Source organism: Pan paniscus, chromosome 6, assembly GCF_029289425.2.
Source record: "Pan paniscus chromosome 6, NHGRI_mPanPan1-v2.0_pri, whole genome shotgun sequence".
NCBI classification, from domain to species: domain Eukaryota; kingdom Metazoa; phylum Chordata; class Mammalia; order Primates; family Hominidae; genus Pan; species Pan paniscus.
Window position 1 is genome coordinate 158224599 of NC_073255.2, and position 21044 is coordinate 158245642.

At 35.3% G+C, this 21044-nt stretch overlaps 1 protein-coding gene across 2 annotated transcripts in view; it reads right to left on the bottom strand.

The window, feature by feature from the left end:
* Positions 1-21044, bottom strand: part of FAM3C (FAM3 metabolism regulating signaling molecule C) — a 47661-nt gene that overhangs the window by 1967 nt on the left and 24650 nt on the right. For both annotated transcript variants that reach the window (XM_003808637.5, XM_034964889.3), the window contains 5 exons: positions 20568-20691; positions 13396-13454; positions 12162-12212; positions 9311-9395; positions 325-451 (listed from right to left, as the gene is read on the bottom strand). In XM_003808637.5, coding sequence (XP_003808685.1) covers positions 325-451; positions 9311-9395; positions 12162-12212; positions 13396-13454; positions 20568-20691 — 446 coding nt within the window. The remainder of the gene's footprint in view (positions 1-324; positions 452-9310; positions 9396-12161; positions 12213-13395; positions 13455-20567; positions 20692-21044) is intronic.

Below are 21044 nucleotides of genomic sequence, written 5' to 3' on the forward strand. Positions count from 1 at the left end.
AATATTTCCAAACTTAACTGATTCTAAAATCCAAAGCTCAATTAAAATCCTTAATAACTAAAGCTTCCGAAAAGGCTTAAGATAGGTAATCCTATTCCAATGCATTGTCCTGTAGGAAAAAATATTCCCGTGCAGAATTTTTAAGTTTTGAAATTTAAAAGTACGATGGTTATTTCAAATAACTGATTACCAAGAATTTATGACAAATATATGATCATATTTACTATCTGCTTTATCTAATTTTCAAATAGCTGGGATGGGAAAATGCACCGTAAAGTTTCACAGAATTTGTTTTTGTTAATTCTGAGAGTCTATGACACTAACCTGTTCAAAAGGGCTTTTTGTCTTAATGCCCTTCCCACCACAGAAGACCCAGTTGTCTCTAAAACCAAGATTAGTAATAGATGTGCTCCCCAAATCAGCAATGAGCCGCCGTGCCTCATCATTGAGTCTTGAAGAGGGAGAGAAAGAATACAACAATAAACAGAGGGAACTGTATGCTAATACTGGTTCACTGGGATATTAACACATAACATGAGACAAAATGAGACTTTAAATAACAGAACATTTTGGAAAATAATTTTTTTTCAGAGTTACATTTCTACTGGTTGAATTCTTTAGTGACAAAAGACATGAACTCCAACAATTAATTTTAAGTTTATTCTATTAAAAGGACCTGTTAGGTTTTTATTTCACAACAATTCACCTTCATTTAACTTTTTAAATTACACTCATCAAATAAATAAGGGATACCACAGTTAGCAGATGCCTACCCAGGCTAATCCAAGGTCTTAAGCAATCAATATTTTTATAAAATTAATCTTTTTGAATCTCCACTAAACCCTCTGTAAATTACATTTGACCAGAATAAAGATAAATGCTGACAAAAATCTGTATGTTTCTAACACTATGTTTTATTTAAAAGAAAATGAATTTTGAGAACAGATATATAAATTGTACTTCAGTGATAACTGCCAAGTGGTTAATAAAAATGAAAATATTAACCACACAGCAGCTAAATGCCTACTAGCAGGAGGAGGAGCAGTGACAAAAGTCAACCACCAGGGAAACTACTAATTGAAAGATGTCCCTAAAAAATTTTGTGTAAGTGATCATCCTAATGGTCAATGATTTTCTCTCCTTTATCTCTAAGGAGAAAAGAAACTCAGAACATAAATGGTAGCTATAGAGCTTAAAAAAAGAAGAAGAAGAAGAAAGGGCTACTTGTACACATATTTGGCATTGAGTCCTATATACTGCGCAAAAGACAGCTCTAACAGGTCACTTAGAGAGGTTTGGTCTGCTAAAACCTGAGGCAAGGCAAGTTTATATTTCCAAACAGCAGGAAAGTCAGTGAGGAAGGTACTTATTCATTCTACCGTGTTCTTTCAAACATCTCATGCTAGTATCAGTTAGCTCCTTTAATATCTTAGTGAAAGAAACACTACATAGAACAGTTCTCATTTAACTAAAGAAAAAGGGATACTCTTATGGTTTTTTAAAAAAAGCTTCATAAAACAGGAAAGAACTACATATATCATTAAACTTTCATGATTGATGCCAACCACATCCATAGGGGCTGTGGAGCTGTTTTGGCCACAGCCTGGGCACTGCTGTCTACCTGGAGGAAGTTCACTAGAATCAGCAAGAAAATAAGCCATAGCCTGTGGAGTATTTAGCCTTTCAGATTCGCCTCCTATATTAAGTGGTACATTTATAGCCAAGTGAACTAAAAAGAAGTGAAATGACTGTGCAGAAGAACCAATCTCAGCCTCTGTGAAGACTGTGAGGCCTTCACACGAAATCTGTGCATATGCACTGGCTTTCCCTCCACAGTTCCTCTGCAGCTTCGTTTCCTATGCCCATCCTTACATGAATTATCCATCACTTTCCACTTGTTTGCTCACTTGATAACCAACTTTGGTGCTAGAGGGAAATGCCCCCAAATTATCACCTGAACCTTGTTTTCTTGTTTCCAAATGTTATTGGGATGCCATGGATCTAAAAGACTGTCAAATTCCACTTGCGTAGTTTATCCAAATGTTCTATTTTCTAACTACCTTATGGAAGTCTACACTTGCATCATCAGCACTAGCGATGAGTTTTGCTGCTGTAACAAGAATAAATAGTATTGAAATGTCTAGAGCACAGGCAGTAGGCTCAGTGGTCAGCTAAATGGACTGCCTCCTGCAGAGAGGCTTTGGGGTTCCATTCACATTTACATCTCAAAAAAATTGTGAATTGATACCTCACAGGCCTTTAGGGTGGCTCATAAACAGCTGAAATGATGAATGTGAAGTTCACAAATGTTAAGAGATTGCTTTATACAGGAAAAATTCCCTGCAAAGTAGAAGGTTATCCAAACGCAGGTCTAGCTCCCTGCCAAAAGTAAAATCTTATCCAAGAATTTTGCATCAACTAAGAAATATGTTGAAGGGCAGTCAGGCATTCTTATTTTTGTACTCCTGAATTTCAGAAGTGACCATTATGATCTGTATGAATAAACCAAGCTGATTTACAATCAAGCCAGAGATCGAGGAGAAACTTAAAGATTGAGCTTTATGTTTTAACTCCATTAATCTTATTCCTTGCTTTTCCATTAGAAGATACTGAGATCCTGTGCAGATATGCATTAACATAGCAGGCCTGAGCTTAGAAAGGCCTACTAGCAAGACTGACCCTTGGCTATCTGGCCACTTGGATTTGCGGAGGGCTCCTATCATTTTCAAAACTGATAAGAATGGTTCACTGTGTCTAAACTGTGGGCACAAACAATGCAATTTATGCTGAACACTTGTTTTCTCTCTGGGAGTCTGGTATTTTGCAACAGGTTAGGCAGAGGGTGCCTACAGGACCAGCCCCTAATAAAATCTCTGGGCATTGAGTCCCTAATAAGCTTCCTTGCAGACAACATTTCCCATGTGTTGTCCTAACTGGTTGCTGGAAGAATTAAGCATGTCCTGTTTGACTCCACTTGGGAGAAGACTCCTTTGTCCCTCCAGACTTTGTCCCATGAACCTTTTCCCTTTGCTCATTTTGCTTTGTGTATTTTTGCTTTAACAAATCATAACCATGAGACCTACTGGAGAACTGTCAAAACTGGGAGTGGTTTGGGGGACGTCTAACACATAGCCCTGTGTATATCTAACTACAGTTTTATAACAAGATGACTTTGTCAATGACTTCTAACACTTTCTGATCTGCCTATGTAGAATTTGGTGGATTATTTTATTATTATTTTTAGATATCTTCTGTGTAACTAAGTAAAAAAAAATCTTTATATTTCAAAAGTTTAAAATCATGTAACATAGCCAGTATTTAATTGAATATACAGGAAATGTCAAAATGCCCCTTTTTTAAAAAAGCCAGGGCAGCAAATATATTTTTATATAGCATAAAGGTTGGAGATACAAGCTTTTTATTCCACATAGGGCACTCTGAGTTTGTTACATATATTTTAATCCTTACTAATGGTCTTAACTAGCTGAGTTAAAAATTATGTCAAATATATTATTTTAGTGAATAATTTTCTTCAAAATGAACAGAAAATTATCCTGTGATAAACCAGGATAGACAGAGAACGGTATCAGGTTTTGCTAGAAGACAATCTAATGCTGCCCAGAGGCAATCTAAACTAGAAAGGGAGGAAGTGGGAACTGGACACAGGAATCTGTGGGTTCTGCTTCAATCCTTGCTGGGAAAGAAGGCACATCGGATAGTCCTACAGTTGCACCATCAAACCAAGCCAATGCTGCCTTTCTGGAAGCACAGAAAGCAAGAAGGACAATATTAATGGCTCAATTCTGATTAATAGGGAAGAACAAGCTGGGAAGGAGAAAGTCTGGAAGAAAATCACCATATTACCTCAGGGCGTTGAAGAGTAAGAAATGCTAACTATATAAGGCATAAATGACGACCCAGCCTAGACTTTAAAGAGAACATATTATACAAAGTTCAGATTAGAAATTTTTATGAGGGAATACGACTCTTTAAAAACAAACAGAAAAACTCTATAATTTTCACTATATAATTGCTAACACTTCCAGAAAAAAATGGAGCATAGTTTCTAAATTAGTGCTATCATAGGGATGTTTTATGATGGACTCAAACTTAAGAAAGGAAGTGTGCAAAAATACAAAGCAAACCACATTACTAATGACAAAATTTTTAATACTACTAACCAGGAAGACCTGTAGTGCTCAGAATGAGATGAAACTCATAAAATTATTAAAAGCCACAGAAACAGCTTTTGCTACTAAGTGTGAATAACAAAGGGACTCACTGTTTCACGAGAATGATATATCATCCGACCAAAGCATGACTATCTTTTATAGGGAGGCAAACATTCTTTGATCAACATAAAAAGGGAATAGTAGCTCAAGAAGTCCATGTAAGTGCTCTAAAGTAAATTTAAGCCTCCAGTCCTGTAAACCCCCTCCCCCACTTCACACTTTTAGATTGTAAAGGAACTTGTTGAAATAATCATCAAGGTAGTGTCAGTTATTTTAGAAGCCTCATGGAAAATGGTAGATGCTAAGACATTATCCCAGTTTTCAAAAAAGGCAAGAAAATTTTAGAAATGGTCCAATAAAACTAATGTGAATTCCTACCAAAATCCTTGAAGGGATGACAAGAAGATCCTGTAAGCATTAAAAAGCAATAAGGAAAGAAAGGGAAATAAAGGGGAACTAGTGGGAAGGAGAGGGAAATAAGTAAAGCCAAGTTAACGTCATCACAACTATTTCAGCTTTTGAAGAGGTTTTCAGGCAGTAGATCAGGGTACTGCAATTAGCACAGTCCATGAATTTCAAGTGAGCATATGATAGTCTCAGAAAATAACCTCTATGAATAAAATAATGAAATAGCAGCTGGATGGTATTCCTGGTAGGGTACACTGGCAACTGTTTGAAAAGTAGTTTCTGCAGCTGATTAACAGATGCATCCCTTGGAGGAAGCCTCTAGCAGGGTGGCACACTGCCCTTGGTAAACATTTTTATCAATGACTTATATTTAGACATAAGCATGACTTTGAAGAGAGTACAAAGCCTGGATCATGGAAACTTCATAGGACGAATGTCAGAATCAAGACCAAGTGGACCTACATCAGCAAAATTAAATTTAACAAGGATAAATGAAAATAAAGGCCTTCATTTAGATTAAACAAAATCAAGTTCTGAATGAAGAGAAAGACCTGATTTGACAGTGGTTTAGGAAAAAAAAAAAAAGCCTGAGATCAAATAAAAAGATCTGAGAATTTAACTTGACCAAAAACTCACGAGCCAAAAATGTAATGTGACTGTTTAAATAAAACTAATACAATTCTAGTCTGCATGAATTTTCAAAGAAATGTAATCTCTAAAACATGGTAGGCTAGCATCTGCATTGTACCTTGTACCAGCCAGACCACATCTGGAACCCTGTGTTTGATTTGATGCATTCATTTTAAGAGAGACAATAATCAACTAGAGAATGCCTAAGAAATATAGCCAGGAAGATGAAACAAATTAGAAGCTATACATGACAAAAAGTTAAAAGAGCCTGTGTATTAAGCCGGAAAAAGAGAAAACTAAAAGAAAAATACCAATTAGCTTCAAATACCTGAAGTATCAAATGATTTGGGGAATACACTTACTGTTTTGTTGTTCCATCTATCCAAATTAAAGAACATCAGGCAGAATTTAGAGGGAGACCACTCTGAGAATGTAACACTGTATTGTGAATATTTTGTTTCAATCTATTTCAAATGGAGAAATGAAAGGGTACTGGCACATTAAGTAGGTAGGGTGTTAAGTAGAGGTGTTCACAGAGAACAAGAGAATCTTGCCCAGGCTCCAATGCTGCTTTAGGTGACCTTTAAGATCCCTTCTTACTCCAAGACATTCATATTGAAGCCCTTCACGTAGGCATAACATGTCATAGAGTATTCTCTCCAAAAGGAAGAATACAATTGGCAAGTTTAGCTTGCTCATTCAAACCATTATCTCCTTTATAACCAAAGAACAACTTATTTTAGTGAGGGTCGGGGTGGAAAGTAGGTATCATTAGATAACTGTACTCCCTGAAGTGTTAAGTTTTCTTAGATGTAAGTTTTTCTCTATCTTGTTTTTTAAATGGGCTTCACAGAATCAAGAAAACACCATGATTAACAAAGGAAAAGACGTTTCTTTAGGGCACAACTTCAGAGCCTTTCATTGTGAATCCCGAAAAGGGGCAAAATATAAGGTACCATCCTCAAACTTCTTTGACCATTATATGTACTTGTAAGGGACAGGGGTTCTACCAAACACACTCTGGGAAATAATGTGATGGAGATCAGTCCTAGTCAATCTGCTGAAGTTCACAGCACTGCAAAGCAGGCTTATCATGATTAAGAGAAACTAGGATCAGAGATGACGAGAGAGAGAGAGTGAGTGAGTCAGCTGGGTCCTGCTTTCTCTGGTTAACATGCCACCCAACTTTCTCTCTTGGAAAGAGCAGGGACATTCAGTTTACGCACTTAACTTTCTTGAGTATAAGTGGAAGAAAACGAGGTAAAATTCAATGGCCTTAAATAAGGAAAAGCCATAATACATCAGCAGCAGTAAGCAGAATTTCTATTCATATATAAGAGAGGGTATATAACACAACTGGTAAATCACTGCAAATGTGCCACAATTAGACACCTGCCAAGATAAAAGATATATATTATATATATATATTATATATATATAAAAGATATATATATATTAGATGTAGATTGCCTTTCTTAAGGATGTTGTCCATTTCAGTATAAAAGATATGATGCTTACAATTTCTTTTACTGGTATTTAGAAAAAGGAAATATTTGAAATATAAATTCGTGTGCCCCAAACTAATACAACTCAATTCATTTAAATTCACAGATGAATCATATATTGACCAAGTGACCAAACGTAAAGAAATTAAAGTTTAGATTTTTCCTTTTGCCCTAGAGGTTGACCTCTCTTCCAAAGCTGCTTTTGGTGCATTTAATGGGCACCAAAAAATAGCAGTTGTGCCCTCCCCTAGTTCTTAGTTGTGGCTCCCCTAGTTCTTAGTTGTGGCTCCCCTAGTTCCTCCCCTAGTTCTTAGTTGTGGCTACAATTTATTATTAGCATATTAGCAGATTAAGGGCAGCAATTTTGATTCCCATCAGGTATAACAAAATAATCTGGTGAAAAACGGAGGTCATGTTTGTCAAGTCAGAAAAGTGGGGCCTTTTCTTTTTAATGTTAAAACTTCAAATTTTACACGTAATAGCCTATTCTCTCAGCAAAAGCAAATAGCAAGTTACCTGTTTTTTGATGAGAGCCTAATTACATCCTGTTTCATTCTATTTAGGTAGATGAAAATGCTTGAATAGGCGAGTTTTACGTTAACCTTCGATTTATGGATTTAATATATTCTTAGTTGAACCAGATAAAAGGCACAATGTCAATGAAATTACTTCAGCTTACAACCATTTATAAAGTATCACTGTTTTCATGTAAATCTGTGATAATGTAGCTATAAAATAATACATTTATAAAAATCAATACATAAAAAATACAAATTTCTGTATAAATCTTGTAGTATTAAGGCTCTGTCAATTAAAATCTATAAAATCTATAAATCTTGTAGTATTAAAGCTCTGTCAATTAAAATCTATAAAGGATGTTTTTTATCCTTGATAAGTCATCTGAAGAAAAGTCAGAGAAAAAATTATTTTTTTCTAGAAAGAAGAACATTAAAGGGGATTTAATCTCAACCAGAGAGGCATGAAGTACAATTACTTTTATAAAACAATTTTAAAATAATTGAAATAGTGTCTTTTTGGAACAGAGATAAATAGGTCAAGTGAATGGAACAGAACAGAAATTGCAGAGATAAAGCCAAATCTACATAAGAACATAGGCATTGTGTGTCATGGGGAAATTACAAATGGGTTTTTAAAAATACATGACAACAGTGAAATCACTGGAAGAGAAAATCTACTAAATATCTAATCTGGAGGTGGAAAAATACTTCTCAAGTATACAAGGAGACTGATAGAAAAATACATAGACTATATAGGCATTAGTCTAAAATTCTAAAATTCAAAAAGCACCCTACACTAACAAAATTAAAAGCAAATAATGTACAATAAATACATTTCTTTTTACATTAGAAATGGTTAATATCCTTAAAACATGAAGGGGTCTTACAAGTCAAGATAGGCCAACTCGAATGGTCAAAAGACAATTTACATAAAAAGGCAAAAGAAAAAAAAAACACTTGTGAAAAAACTCCAATCTCAATAATAAAGGCATATTAAAATAAGATACCTTTTCAAACTCTTAAAATTGAAACTTAAAAAAATTAACAATCGGTGCCATGGAACTTCTGAGAAAAATATAAAATTGGTAAAAAAATTTTTTAAATCCATTTTTAAAAACATGCACATCCTTTAATTAATCATTTCCACTTTAAAAAAAAGAAGTCTATCTTAAAGACATAGATGTGGACTGTTCAAACATTTCTAAGATAGTCTATGGTGCTAAGTATGAAAATTGGAACTAGCCTGGGTCCAGCAATAGGCAACCCATTAAACAGGTTATAAATCATGACATTTTAAAAACCAGACTAGGCAGGCATAAACAATTTTTTATAAAGAATATTTAATAATAAGGGGAAATATTCACCACGTAAGTGAAGAGATGTGCTATAAATACTAGCATTCTAAATATTTAATGCCAAAAAAAGTGTCTTAAGTCATCTGGAATAGAAACTAAAATATCATCAATGTTTACACTGGGTAGTGAGATGGACTGGAACTTGGTCTCTTTGTGCTTTTCTATAATTTTCCAAATTTTTACAACATATACTATTTTAAGAAAAAGTTATAAAACTACTATATATTAAAATTATTTAAAATATAGCACACCTGTATCTTTGACAATTAACTCCATTTCTTGAAATTTACCCTAATGACATAATAATAGGGAAACTTTATATAAAGGTGAGCCCGTAACTGCTGATGAACCATAAAAATGCTATTGAAGAATATTAATGCTAGGAAAAACAATTTCAGAATGTTAAAAAACAGAACATAAAAGTATAAAAAATGTTACATATGATGTGATTCTAATTTCATGACAATATATGTGTGATAAACATTTACATATAAAACCAGGAAGGAGGCAAAGTAAAAACAAAAATTGTTAGTTGTGTTTATCTGGTAGTTTGATTACTTTGCTCTATGTTACAGATTTTTTTTTTTTTAATGAAAATGTATTGCTTTTATAATTACAAATTATAGCTCCAAAAAGTTCTGTAAAGTTTTAAGTTTACATACTTGGTTGCTCCATCATCGTATGTTCCCATTAAAACTATTGTTCCATCTTGTATGGCCTTCAGAAACTCAATAAATGGTGCCACATCTGAAGAAAAAGAAAGGGTTGAGGGTTTTAAAAAATGACTGAATAAGCATCACGATAATCTCTGGAAGTAGTATTATAAAACATGAAGTATCTGTAAAGCAATAATTTCCAATGTAAAGTAATCCAAAAGACAGACAAATCTTATAAAGAGTTTAAAAACTGTTAAATTTGTCCCTAAACATAATCCCACTATCAACTTACAATTTCCCATTCCTGATTTATCCTGTGTCTTTCGTATTGATATTCCTGGGGCTAAGTGAAAAAAATCATAGCAAAGTAAAGCATGACTTACGAAGTAAGAAATTCAGAGATCTCTCAGATTTGAATAATTGGGATCCTGAAAAACCTTATTCTGGGGTCCATGCATAAGCTTAAGGAGGCATGGGAGGTGTGTGGACTCCTTAAGTGTATGTAAAATTGTATGGGCTGAGCACAGTGACTCACATCTGTAATCCCAGCACCTTGGGAGGTCAGGGCTGGGGGATCGCTTGAGCCCAGGAGCTTGAAACCAGCCTGGGCAATATAGTGAGACCTCATCTCAACAAAAAAATTTAAAAATTAGCCGAGCTTGGTGGCACATGCCTGTAGTCCTAGCTACTCAGGAAGTTGAGGCAGGAGAACTGCTTTGAGGCCAGGAGGTGGAGGTTGCGGTGAGCTGAGATCACATCACTGCACTCTAGCCTGGTTGACACAGCAAGACCCTGTCTCAAAAAAAAAAAAAACAAAAAAAACAAAAACGAAACGAAAAAAAGCATAACATTGTTTGTATGGGTACTTTACTAGAAAGAGGATACACAGCTTTTCTCCGATTCTCAAAGATATCTGTAATTTTTAGAAAATCTAAAAATACATATACACACAGATTTAAAGGCTATTTTAGGTATATCATTTGCTATAAACTGGGAGAAGGAATATGTTAGGTGATCACTAAAAGCCAAACTAATTGTAGCAAATATTACAGTCACTACTCATTTGATCTACCAAATCAAAATCCACAAGGACTTCAAAATAAACCACTTCAGTGACTATAAACTGTTGATGCCAGATACATAGGTCAGATTCTACAAACCACTTGACATCTTGAACTCTTTACAATGCCTGGGTTCCTTATAGCTCTGAAGTCTAATTCTACTCCAAAACTGGGTTACTTCAAATGTACTCAGTTTCTTTCCATAGCAAAGATGCCAAAGATTTTCAATAACTGATTATATTTCATAATAATAGCATTTTCAATTCAAAAAGATATAATAAGGCAGCTAACAAACTACTTCCATTTAAATGCAAAAGTGGCAATAAACTGCAACAATTTCCTAACTAGAAGAATGCTGCTAGCGGTAATTAATCTACCTGTGACAAGAGAAGTAAGGAATACCAGAGCTCCTGGTCACATGACTGATTTCAACAACAGCTTTGTAAGACTGTTTCTATCAATAAATTTTGGCAGGACCAATCTATGCCTTTAGAATCTAAAATTGATGGTCCCATTTTAAGTTTATACAGCTTTGACAGCTATGCAATGTTGTCCTAACGTTATTTAATAACAAAATAATACACGGCATCTTTTGTTTTTTTGAGACGGAGTCTGGCTCTGTCGCCCAGGCTGGAGTGCAGTGGCACGATCTCGGCTCACTGCAACTTCTGCCTCCCCGGTTCAAGGGATTCTCCTGCTTCAGCCTCCCAAGGAGTAGCTGGAACTAAAGGTGCATGCCACCATGCCCGGCTAATTTTTGTATTTTTAGTAGAGACGGGGTTTCGCTGTGTTAGCCAGGATGGTCTCCATCTCCTGACGTCGTGATCTGCCTGCCTCGGCCTCCCAAAGTGCTGGGATTACAGGCGTGAGCCACCGCGCCCGGCTACATAGCATCTTATTACAAGCTGAAGATATGTTGGAAAAGCTAAATTATCTGAGAACTCTTAACATGAATTTCAGGAAGCCTAATAGCTGTTGGCTTCTAGGGAATATATAAATGGAATGGGGAGGTGCAGGGGAGATCCTCATACTGATCAATCTCCCAAATTAAAGAATCAAAAGATAAACCAGTTGGCCTCCCTTCAAACTGGAGGAAAAAAACCCATCCTTCCGGGCAGCGTTCTTCTTTGGGGTGCCAGTCCCTTGCCTCTGCGTGCTGGTAACTTCTTCCCACTCCTTGTGGGACTTCCAAATATGGAAGGGGAAAATATCTGTGGATTGCTTTACAAGAAAGAAAATTCTATTTCTTCCCTCAAATATTCATCTACCTAAAAAATTAGCTGCAAGTCAGAGGGTAGAACTGTGATGAATAATAGGACTGCTTTTCTAAAACTGATAGTTTATCTTGTCTTTCTAATGCTCCTAGTTATGATTTATTTTTGAGACTGAAAAATCACATGTAAAAAAAAATTAATTCCTATCACTTAGGAATGCTTACATTGGTTATTCTGGTCTTCAAATTACTTTTTTAAAAAAATTTTAGACAGAGTTAAAGGAGCCCAAAACTTTTGAATTGGTTGTCCTGTAGAAAACAGGATGACTTTTTTTAAAAAAATCTCAATTTTGATATTACTATCTTCAATTATACACCACAAAAATTTTTTTCTAAGAAGAAGAAAGTATATAAAACATCAATGATAACTTAAATACAGCTGGACATTTAGTGAACAGAAAGTAAGGGAAACAAAATGAACTAACACAAATAGCATCATCATTCTCTCATTAATGGGCTACATTGTATTGAGGTGATTAAGTCAGTGCCAGCAAAAGAACACAGTCATGTTATTTATGCTTACCTCCTCCCCACATGTCAAAATATTTAGTGTCTAATACTTCTCCTGTTTTTCCTAAAAGAGATTAAATTCATATCAAATTATGCATCTGAAATATATCATACACTGTAAGACCAATAATCTCATCCAATGATTGATGTGAATTCATTAGCAGAGAAGATATGAATTCATTAGCATTAGAGAGATGTGAATTCATCTCAAAGAATTACTTTGAGAACTTAAAATCTGAATCATATGCACCTGAAATATATTTTTAAAGGGTAATTTCTTAATAGAACTTTCTCATTAATCTTTTAAGCCAAAGGATAAATAGAAGTTCATTACTGACTGTAGACCATTCCAATTCAGTTAGATATATTTCATCCTTGTTTCCATATTCTCTTATTTTAAAATTACTCAAAAGTAAACCTTTTACAAAAAAGAAGTATCTCCTTGAATCAGATGCCATTTTCTACATTAAAGCAGTTTTTACAATAAAACTTACATTAACTTGCCCTATAAAATGCATTTTTTGCTATTAATGAAATAGACAGATTGCTGAACCTTTTACCTAAGGAAATGAAGAAAGCAGAAAAACAAAAATTTACCTCTTGCTGTGAAAGTAGTAAAATATATTTTTCTACACTATGAAACTACAGTGGTTTCTAACCATCCTATATATCTTATAACTATCCTACATAGCTTTATGGAATACTTATTGTACCAGAACAGAGAGGATCAATATGCAGTTAGGCCTCACTTTATGGTTTTATGTTTTCAGATTTGATTTTGAAGGAAAATTTGAGATGTTCAGGATTCAATCAACTTATTCATACTAATTAAGATATCAGAAGAATGTGGCTGATAATGAAAAATTACAATAAATTCTTATTCTTTGTTCCTCCCCCTACACCATCCTTTGTCATTTCATACGCCTTTAATCCTGTCAACCTATCTTCCTATTATGTTAGGATTCCAAAATTTGAAGCAAGATTTTATCAATGTGATGTTAGACTGCTTGGTTTCTGACAATCTCATGGAAGCTCTTGCATAGCAAGTTAGGATACTTTCAAGAAACACGCTATAAATTCTTAGACACCAAGTCTCCACCCATAGATTTTTTGCAGGGCAGGGATGGGACAGAGGGCTTTATCATCAAGAGCAGCACTTTCTAACCTGATCCTCTGATGGTGCATTTTACTTTGGGACAGAAAAATACCCAATGATTACATCCATAAGCTAAAATAATTGTTCTTACCATTTGCCAAGGCAACATTGATCCCTCTTCCAACATTATTCTTAACACCACTCATTAAACTGAAGGGGGAGAAATTGAAATAAATTTAGAATTAAATATTGTACAATAACATATCAGAAAAATAAAGTCTTGCAAAAAAAGTTAGGAATATTATACATATTTTCAATTGTTCGGTGCTGCGGAGGAAATTAAAAAGATCTCTACTAAGTCAGAGAAGACAGTCTAATACTGAATAATTTTAAAGCAATGTCCTTAAATAATATTTCACAAATAGAAATACATATTAAAAAATATTAGGCCTGAAATAATAGACCATTTTTGTGCTACACTGCTTCAGATTATTCTTAAAACGTGGACATTAAGCACATGTTCTGCATCATTCTTAAGGTATCAAACAAAAGATAATCTCTTTTCTGCTCTCTTCAATACCAGCGTGACATGAAACAGAAGCGAGATACTACCCCCATCATTTAAATCTAAAAGCAAACAGAGTGGGGGAGCACTCTTTCATGAATGTTTTACCTAATTGTGAACATTCTCCTAGTGATTATCACTGTAAAGTTCCTCTACACTAAGAAATATTGCACTCATGAAATCACTGCATTCAATGACAGTCACTTACGTGGTGACTACCTGAAATAATCGACTTCCATGGGCAGCTCACAGACCACTATATAAAGACAATGACACTGTAAAATGGAAGCTACCAGTGACAAATTTGCTGGTTATCAGTTCAGTTTGTTCAATTGCTCAAATTAGAATTATTAAACTAAAATTGTGAGTTCTTTTAACTCAAAACTTCAAGGTAATAGTAATACTCCCAGTGGTGTGCTGTTAAATATTTAACAACCGCTCTGTGTTTAGGAGAGAGAGGCAATATGCACATATGTGACTACACGTGCACACACTTGTCCATATATAGACAGAATTATATATACACATAGGCACACAATTTATTATAAACTACTAAAAGATGTATAGCACACAATTTCATAAATAAAATCTACGATGTACTTTATTATAAATCTCAGTTGATTCTCACAGAGTATTTTAGTTGATTTTTCAAACAATTCACATCTGCAGCTGAACTATGGTTGCAATTGATGAATGAGCTCAGTTCTAACAAATGTTGGATCTATGTTAATAAGATAAAATAAAGAAAAACAAATAATGGAGATTCATGTTCAAATTCCACTTGCCTGACAATGATGACTGAATCAGATAATAAGTTTTAAATATTGGAAGACTACTTCCCACATTTTTGGTGCTATCCACCATATAATAGATATAGATAGGACATATTTTTCAATTTAATCTGTGTAATATTTTCTCCCTCACCTGAAGTCTAGGACTTGAGTCTGCAAAATTTTTGTGTAAAGAGAGAAAGCACTAAAGAAGCTATAGGGAGATACACTCAAAAACACTATAAATAAATCAAAAGAAACACTTTTTTTAAATGTTTATGTAACTCATAGGAAGGCAGGAAAATGAGAAAATGAAAACAAATAATAAAATAGTAGACTTAAACCCTCATATATTAATAATTATAATAAATGAAAATAGTTTCAACATACCAAATAAAGACAGAAATTGGCAAAGTGAATTAAAACAGGAACCAACTACACACTGTCTACAAGAAACTCACTTTAAATATAATTATATAGGCAGTGGAAAGTAAAAGGGTAGAAAGAGACATATCATGCAAACATTAATCAAAAGAGAAATCACAATTCAATTTAAATACAATATAAAGAAACAACCCAATTTATCAATGGGCAAAGGGTTTCAACAGACATTTCTCCACAGAAGATATACAAATGGCCAATAAGCACACAAAAACATGCTAGACACCACTAATCATCAGGGAAATGCAAATGAGATTTCACTTCACATCTACTAGGCTGGCTATAATCAGTAAGTCAGATAATAACAAATGTTGGCAAGGAAGTGGAGAAATTGGAACCTTCATACACTGCTGGCGGAAATGCAAACAGATGCAGCCACTTTGGAAAACTATCTGGCAGTTCCTCAAATAATTAAACAGAGTTACCACCTAAAACAAAATCCACTCCCTGGGAGTATAAAGAAATCAAAACATATGTCCACATAAAATGTGTACATAAATGTTTCTGTAAATGTTACTCATTATAGTTAAAAAGTGGAAACAACTCAAATGTCTACCAACTAATGAATGAGTAAACAAAATGTGGTATATCCATACAATGGAATATCGTTCAGACATAAAAGGAATGAAGTTCTGATACATGATATAACATGGAGGAAGCCTGAAAACATTACGGTAAGAAGCCAATCACAAAAGACCAAATATTATATACCACTTATATGAACTGTCCAAAATAGGCAAATCTATAAAGACAGAAAGGAAACTAATGGTTAACTTAGGGTTTGGGGGTGGGGAAGTGGGGCAGGACAAGAAAGGCATAGAAGGATATTAGCTAAGGGGTACAGAGTTTCTTTTTGAGGTATAAAAATTTTCTAAAATTGACTGTGGCAGAGATTGCATATATCTGTGAATATAATAAACCACTGGCTGTATAATATAAATGAGCGAAATGGACGGCATGTGAATTATATCTCAAAGCTGTTTAAAAGTACTAGCTTGGAGCACATACATTTAAAAGGTTCTATGCTTTACTACTTAACTATTGGCTCAGCTGCATCAAAGAGAAGGAAGTTTCAAAATGTACTGTTCTGTTTCTTTCAGAAATACATTCAATAAGTAAACTCCATCATTAAGAAGTAACTGCTGTGATTAACGGGTTAAGTGCCAGAGTGACTTTTCCAAGTAAAGATCATCTAGGAGTATGATGTGGCATTTTACAGACTGAAATCTATCATAAAGCAAAGAAATAAAGGTAACAAAGAAGCACAATGACATAGGCTTTCCACAAGAGGGCAGCAGCTTATCAATTTTTAAAAACTGAAATTCAAACAGAAAATCTCTAACAAATAAAAAATCCACTGAGATTTAAAATGTATAAAGGTTAGTAACCCTTACTAACACAAGTTGAAATATTTTCTTTTATCCTTCATGAATATAAGGTACCCCTTCCCACACCTCTAGGCAAAATTCTAAAGGAAATGATTATATCATCTGTAGAAATACTCAATATATCCAAATATAGATTTGTTTCAAATAGCTACTCCATGTTCTAGTTATTAGTTATTATCTCTTAAGATGGTTAGTTTAAAGCAGGGCTTGGCAAACTATAGCTCACGAACCAAATCCCGCCAACTGGTTTTTTGATTTGTTTTACTACTCATGAGCTTAGAATAGTTTTTACATTTTTAAACGGTTACATTTTAAATGATTATGTAAGTACATACATAATAACCTTGATTTTACCTCTTTGCCCTCATAGCCAAAAACATTGATCCCTTGTTAAAAAAAATCCCTCAAAATAATCTCATATTCTTGCAGCAAACATTACCATTAAAATCAAAAGTAATGAATTATTCCTAACATCAAATTCATACAAATTGAAATCAAATGAATATATGCCTTAGATGAAAATTATAATTGGAACATAAGTTAGTTCTATGGGTGCTCTAAGGAGAAAGAAAAAACCTGTAATCCCAGCACTTTGGGAGACTGAGGTGGGAAGACTGCTTGAACCCAAGACTTCAAGACCAGCTTGGGCAACACAATGGGACCCCATTTCCACAAAAATGGAAAAATTAGCTGCGTGTGGTGGTATGCGCCTGTAGTCCCGGCTACTCAGGAGGTGGAGGTGGGAAGATCGCTTGAGTCCAGGCATTCAAAGTTGCAGTGACCTAAAATTGCGTCACTGTACTCCAGCCTGGGCAACAGAATGAGACCCTGTCTCTAGGTAAAAAAGAAAAGAAAAAAGAAAAAGTAAAGGAAAAAAAAAAGCTGCAATTACTGTTTTTCCTGAGACCTGAGGTTCATACCTGCGATTTTCTAACTAATGAGACATTTAAAACACATCTTTATCGGCATAATGTATTTTGACTTCAACTACTTATGACCACCATCCTAATTGTAATTATCACCTGTCTGTATCAGAGTTTCTCAAACCCAGCCTCTCATTTTAAGAGCCTGATAATTCTTGTGGATGAGCTGACCTACGCACTGAAAGATGTTTAACAGCATCTCTGGCCTCTACAAGGAGTACCTCCAAAGCTATGACAACCCAAAATTACAATGTTCCCTGGAAAGCAAAACTGCCCCCATCGAGACACACTGATCCAAGATTAGTAGTCTCCAAAGTGAGTTACATGTACTCAGAGCAGGTGCTGTGAAAAGACTAAATTCTCTGCTTGTGTTATTTTTATTATCTACTTATAGATTTTAGTGAATGTATAAGCAATAAAGTCTGTTACCAATAGGGAGGCAGTATGAAAGTGCTGTGGCAGTAACTGGCAATGGCCTTCCAATTGTCCTCTCTATTCCACTTCATTATTTTACACAGCAACCAGATAACTTTTTTCAATATAAATAAAATCACAACATGCCAGAATTTGAAATCCTTCCACAAGTTCTCAATACACTCAGAAAAAAGTCTCAACCCTTTACCTGCGTGGCCTACAAGTTCCTATGCAGCCTGGCCCTAATTCACTTCTCTCCAGAGCTATCCAATCTTAGGGCCTTCGAGCAGGCTTCTTCCTCCTGCTCGAAGACCAAGGATGGTCTTCCTTTCTATCCCTCAGATCTCAGAATACACATCACTGTCTTAGAAACTGTTCCATAACCCTCAATCTAAAGTTAGACACCTCTTTCCATCCACTCTCGCCAGTACTCATCACACCCTGCTGCCCTGCAGGGCTGGTATCACAATTTGTTCGTTTTTTGTTGTTGTTGGTTTTTTTTTTTTTTTTTTTTTTTGAGACAAAGTCTCGCTCTGCCGCCCAGGCTGCAGTGCAGTGGTGCGATCTTGGCTCACTGCAACCTCCATCTCCTGGGTTCAAGAGATTCTCGTGCCTCAGCCTCCCAAGTAGCTAGGATTACAGGCCCACGTGCCACCACGCCCGGCTAACTTTTGTATTTTAGTAAAGACGGGGTTTCACCATGTTGGCCAGGCTGGTCTCAGACTCCTGACCTCAGGTGATCCACCCGCTTCGGCCTCCCAAAGTGCTGGGATTACAGGCATGAGCCACCGCGCCCGGCCTGGTGTCACAATTTATAAGTACATATTTTTTTTAAACATCTGTCACCCCTACTAAACTGTAAGTTCCATGACAGGAGGGATTATGCTCAAAAATACTTGCTGAACAGGTGAATAAATGACTCTCAGAAAACTTAAGATTCTTTCTTTGGACTTTAACCTGAGGCTTGGGTATAAAATCCCACCAAGTATTTAATCTCTCATGGTAATGGCAGAATGGTTCCTGAAATAAGGATGGATAGGTGGCCTGCCTCATTTAATGGTTAAAGAAACTGAAACACAAATGCTACGTGACACGCCCACCATGCTAGAAGCAAATTCTCTGGCTCTAAGCCCAGTATGTATTTTACCAAGCTCCACTGTCTATGCACTGTTCGCTTTTTGACCTTAGATCTTTAGCTGTTCAACATTAGGCTGAGGGATAGAGAATAGCTTCTAAGACAGTGATGTGTACTCTGAGAACCAAAGGACAAGAAGGAAGACAGCCAAGTGAAGAGTGAGGAAAGACCATCCTAGACAGAAGAGCATACTCTAAGGCCCCAAGATCAGGAAGATCTGGAGAGAAGTGAATAAGGGTCAGGATGTGGGTAAACAGTTGAGCTTTTTTTCTGAGTGTGTTTTGTTGTTTACGGTTTTAATCTGTGAATAAAAAACCTGCTAGTAAAAACAGTCTGATCTCTTCTTCTCTGAACTAAAATTCACATGCATCAAGGGGGCAGAATAGATGTCCAAAATCATCCATGGGTTAGGTATTCTAAAAGAACTTTGTTCCTGTTATTTAGAATCAAATTTGGGGTCTATTTAACCAAACAAGATAAAGAGTGGAAATAAGAATGTTTTCAAAAACCTACAAACTTCTAAAATGCAAGTGCCTTATTACACGTCAGTAAAACAGGACTATTCTAATGAGAAATCAGAAGACAAATGGATTAACAATAAATCATCATTAGAATACGGGAAAATAAAGGAAATCAGTACAGACCTTAATGATCATCTAGCTCAAGCCCTTAATTTTACAAGAAAAGTGTTGTCCCATGAAGCTCAATAAACTTCTTACAGCTAACTGCCTGCAAAAGAGGCTAGGATAAAAATTTAAGAGCTTCAATATTAAAAAGAAGAGGCACATAAACAGCTAGGAAAAGCTGCCTAGGTCTCCTCTTTGCTATAAAATTATCTCTTTATTCTATATAATTCGTGACAAATTTATTATTTTATATTAAATTTAAATAAGCCCCCATGTCTAGTTTTCTAGGCAATAGCATATTAAAAGCAACCAACTAAAAGTAGGATTTGCAATTTCAGCAGCAGGAACTTGCCAGCAACAGTTGACACTGAGGTAGGATATCAAAAATCCTAAAAACCATCCTTTAGAAAGCATCTCAACATAGGAAACCATTCAGCTTAGAGGCAAGCAGTTTGTGCTGCAATGGAACTGAGGTTATCACTGGATCACTTCACACTTCAACAAGTAGCACTCAAATATTTTAAATGAAAGACGTTGGATTTCATTTAAAATAAAGAGAACACATTCATTGTCCAGGGCAATGTTGCAAATAGGATTTCTGCCATGATGAAAATGCTCTCTTCTGCTGTTCCATTTGGTGACCATGAACCACATGTGGCCACTGAACACCTGAACTGCGGTGACGGATACCAAGGAACTGAACTTTTTAGTTAATTTAAGTGAATTAACTTTCTTCCTAATATTTAAGGATCAAAATTAAATAGCCACATGTGTTCTGTTGCTAGTAAATGGGACAGTGCAGATCTAGAGAATTCACTCAGAGGAAATCTCTTATCTCTATAAAGCCGAATAAGTGTTACGTTCTTAGTCACTCTCTAATATAAAATTTAAGAACTTTAAGGCCCCTTGAATTCATGAGAAAAAAACTACATAACAAAAATGGAAATCACTTTCCATTAGTAAAGTATACCGAACACATTTTCAAAATATCCATTAAACTCAGGTTCAGTTGGCTGCAATTTAATAGCACACCTTATCGTCTCAAGTCAACAAAGACTTACACATTATCTTCCAGGCAGATTTTGGGTCCCACCACGTTGGCTGCTCCACTTGCCATTTTAAAAGCAAAATGCTTCTCAGGGCAAGCTTTTGAGATCCCACACTTATATCTGGGAGGCTTTGTAGCTTTGGGGGGAGAAAACATGACGTCTTTTTTTAGAAAACAAGTTAATAGACTTTACCTCACTTTACTTCAAATCTCAAACGACAAAGGGCATTACGCAAAACATCAAGATACACGTATCTTAAAATACAAGCTAATTTTTTCCCCTGAGGGTTTCAAAGAACCTCAAAAAATTTAAAAAAAAAAAAACAGCAATAAAGAAACCCACAACAGACACCAGAACTTCCTAGGAAACAAACTAATAATGGACGCAAATGGGTCAAGTAATATGCTCTGCATTAGGGCAAATATATTTTATCTAGCTATGAGTTTATTTTTAAATTTTAGGATGTGGGGGGTTCTGAATGTTACTTTG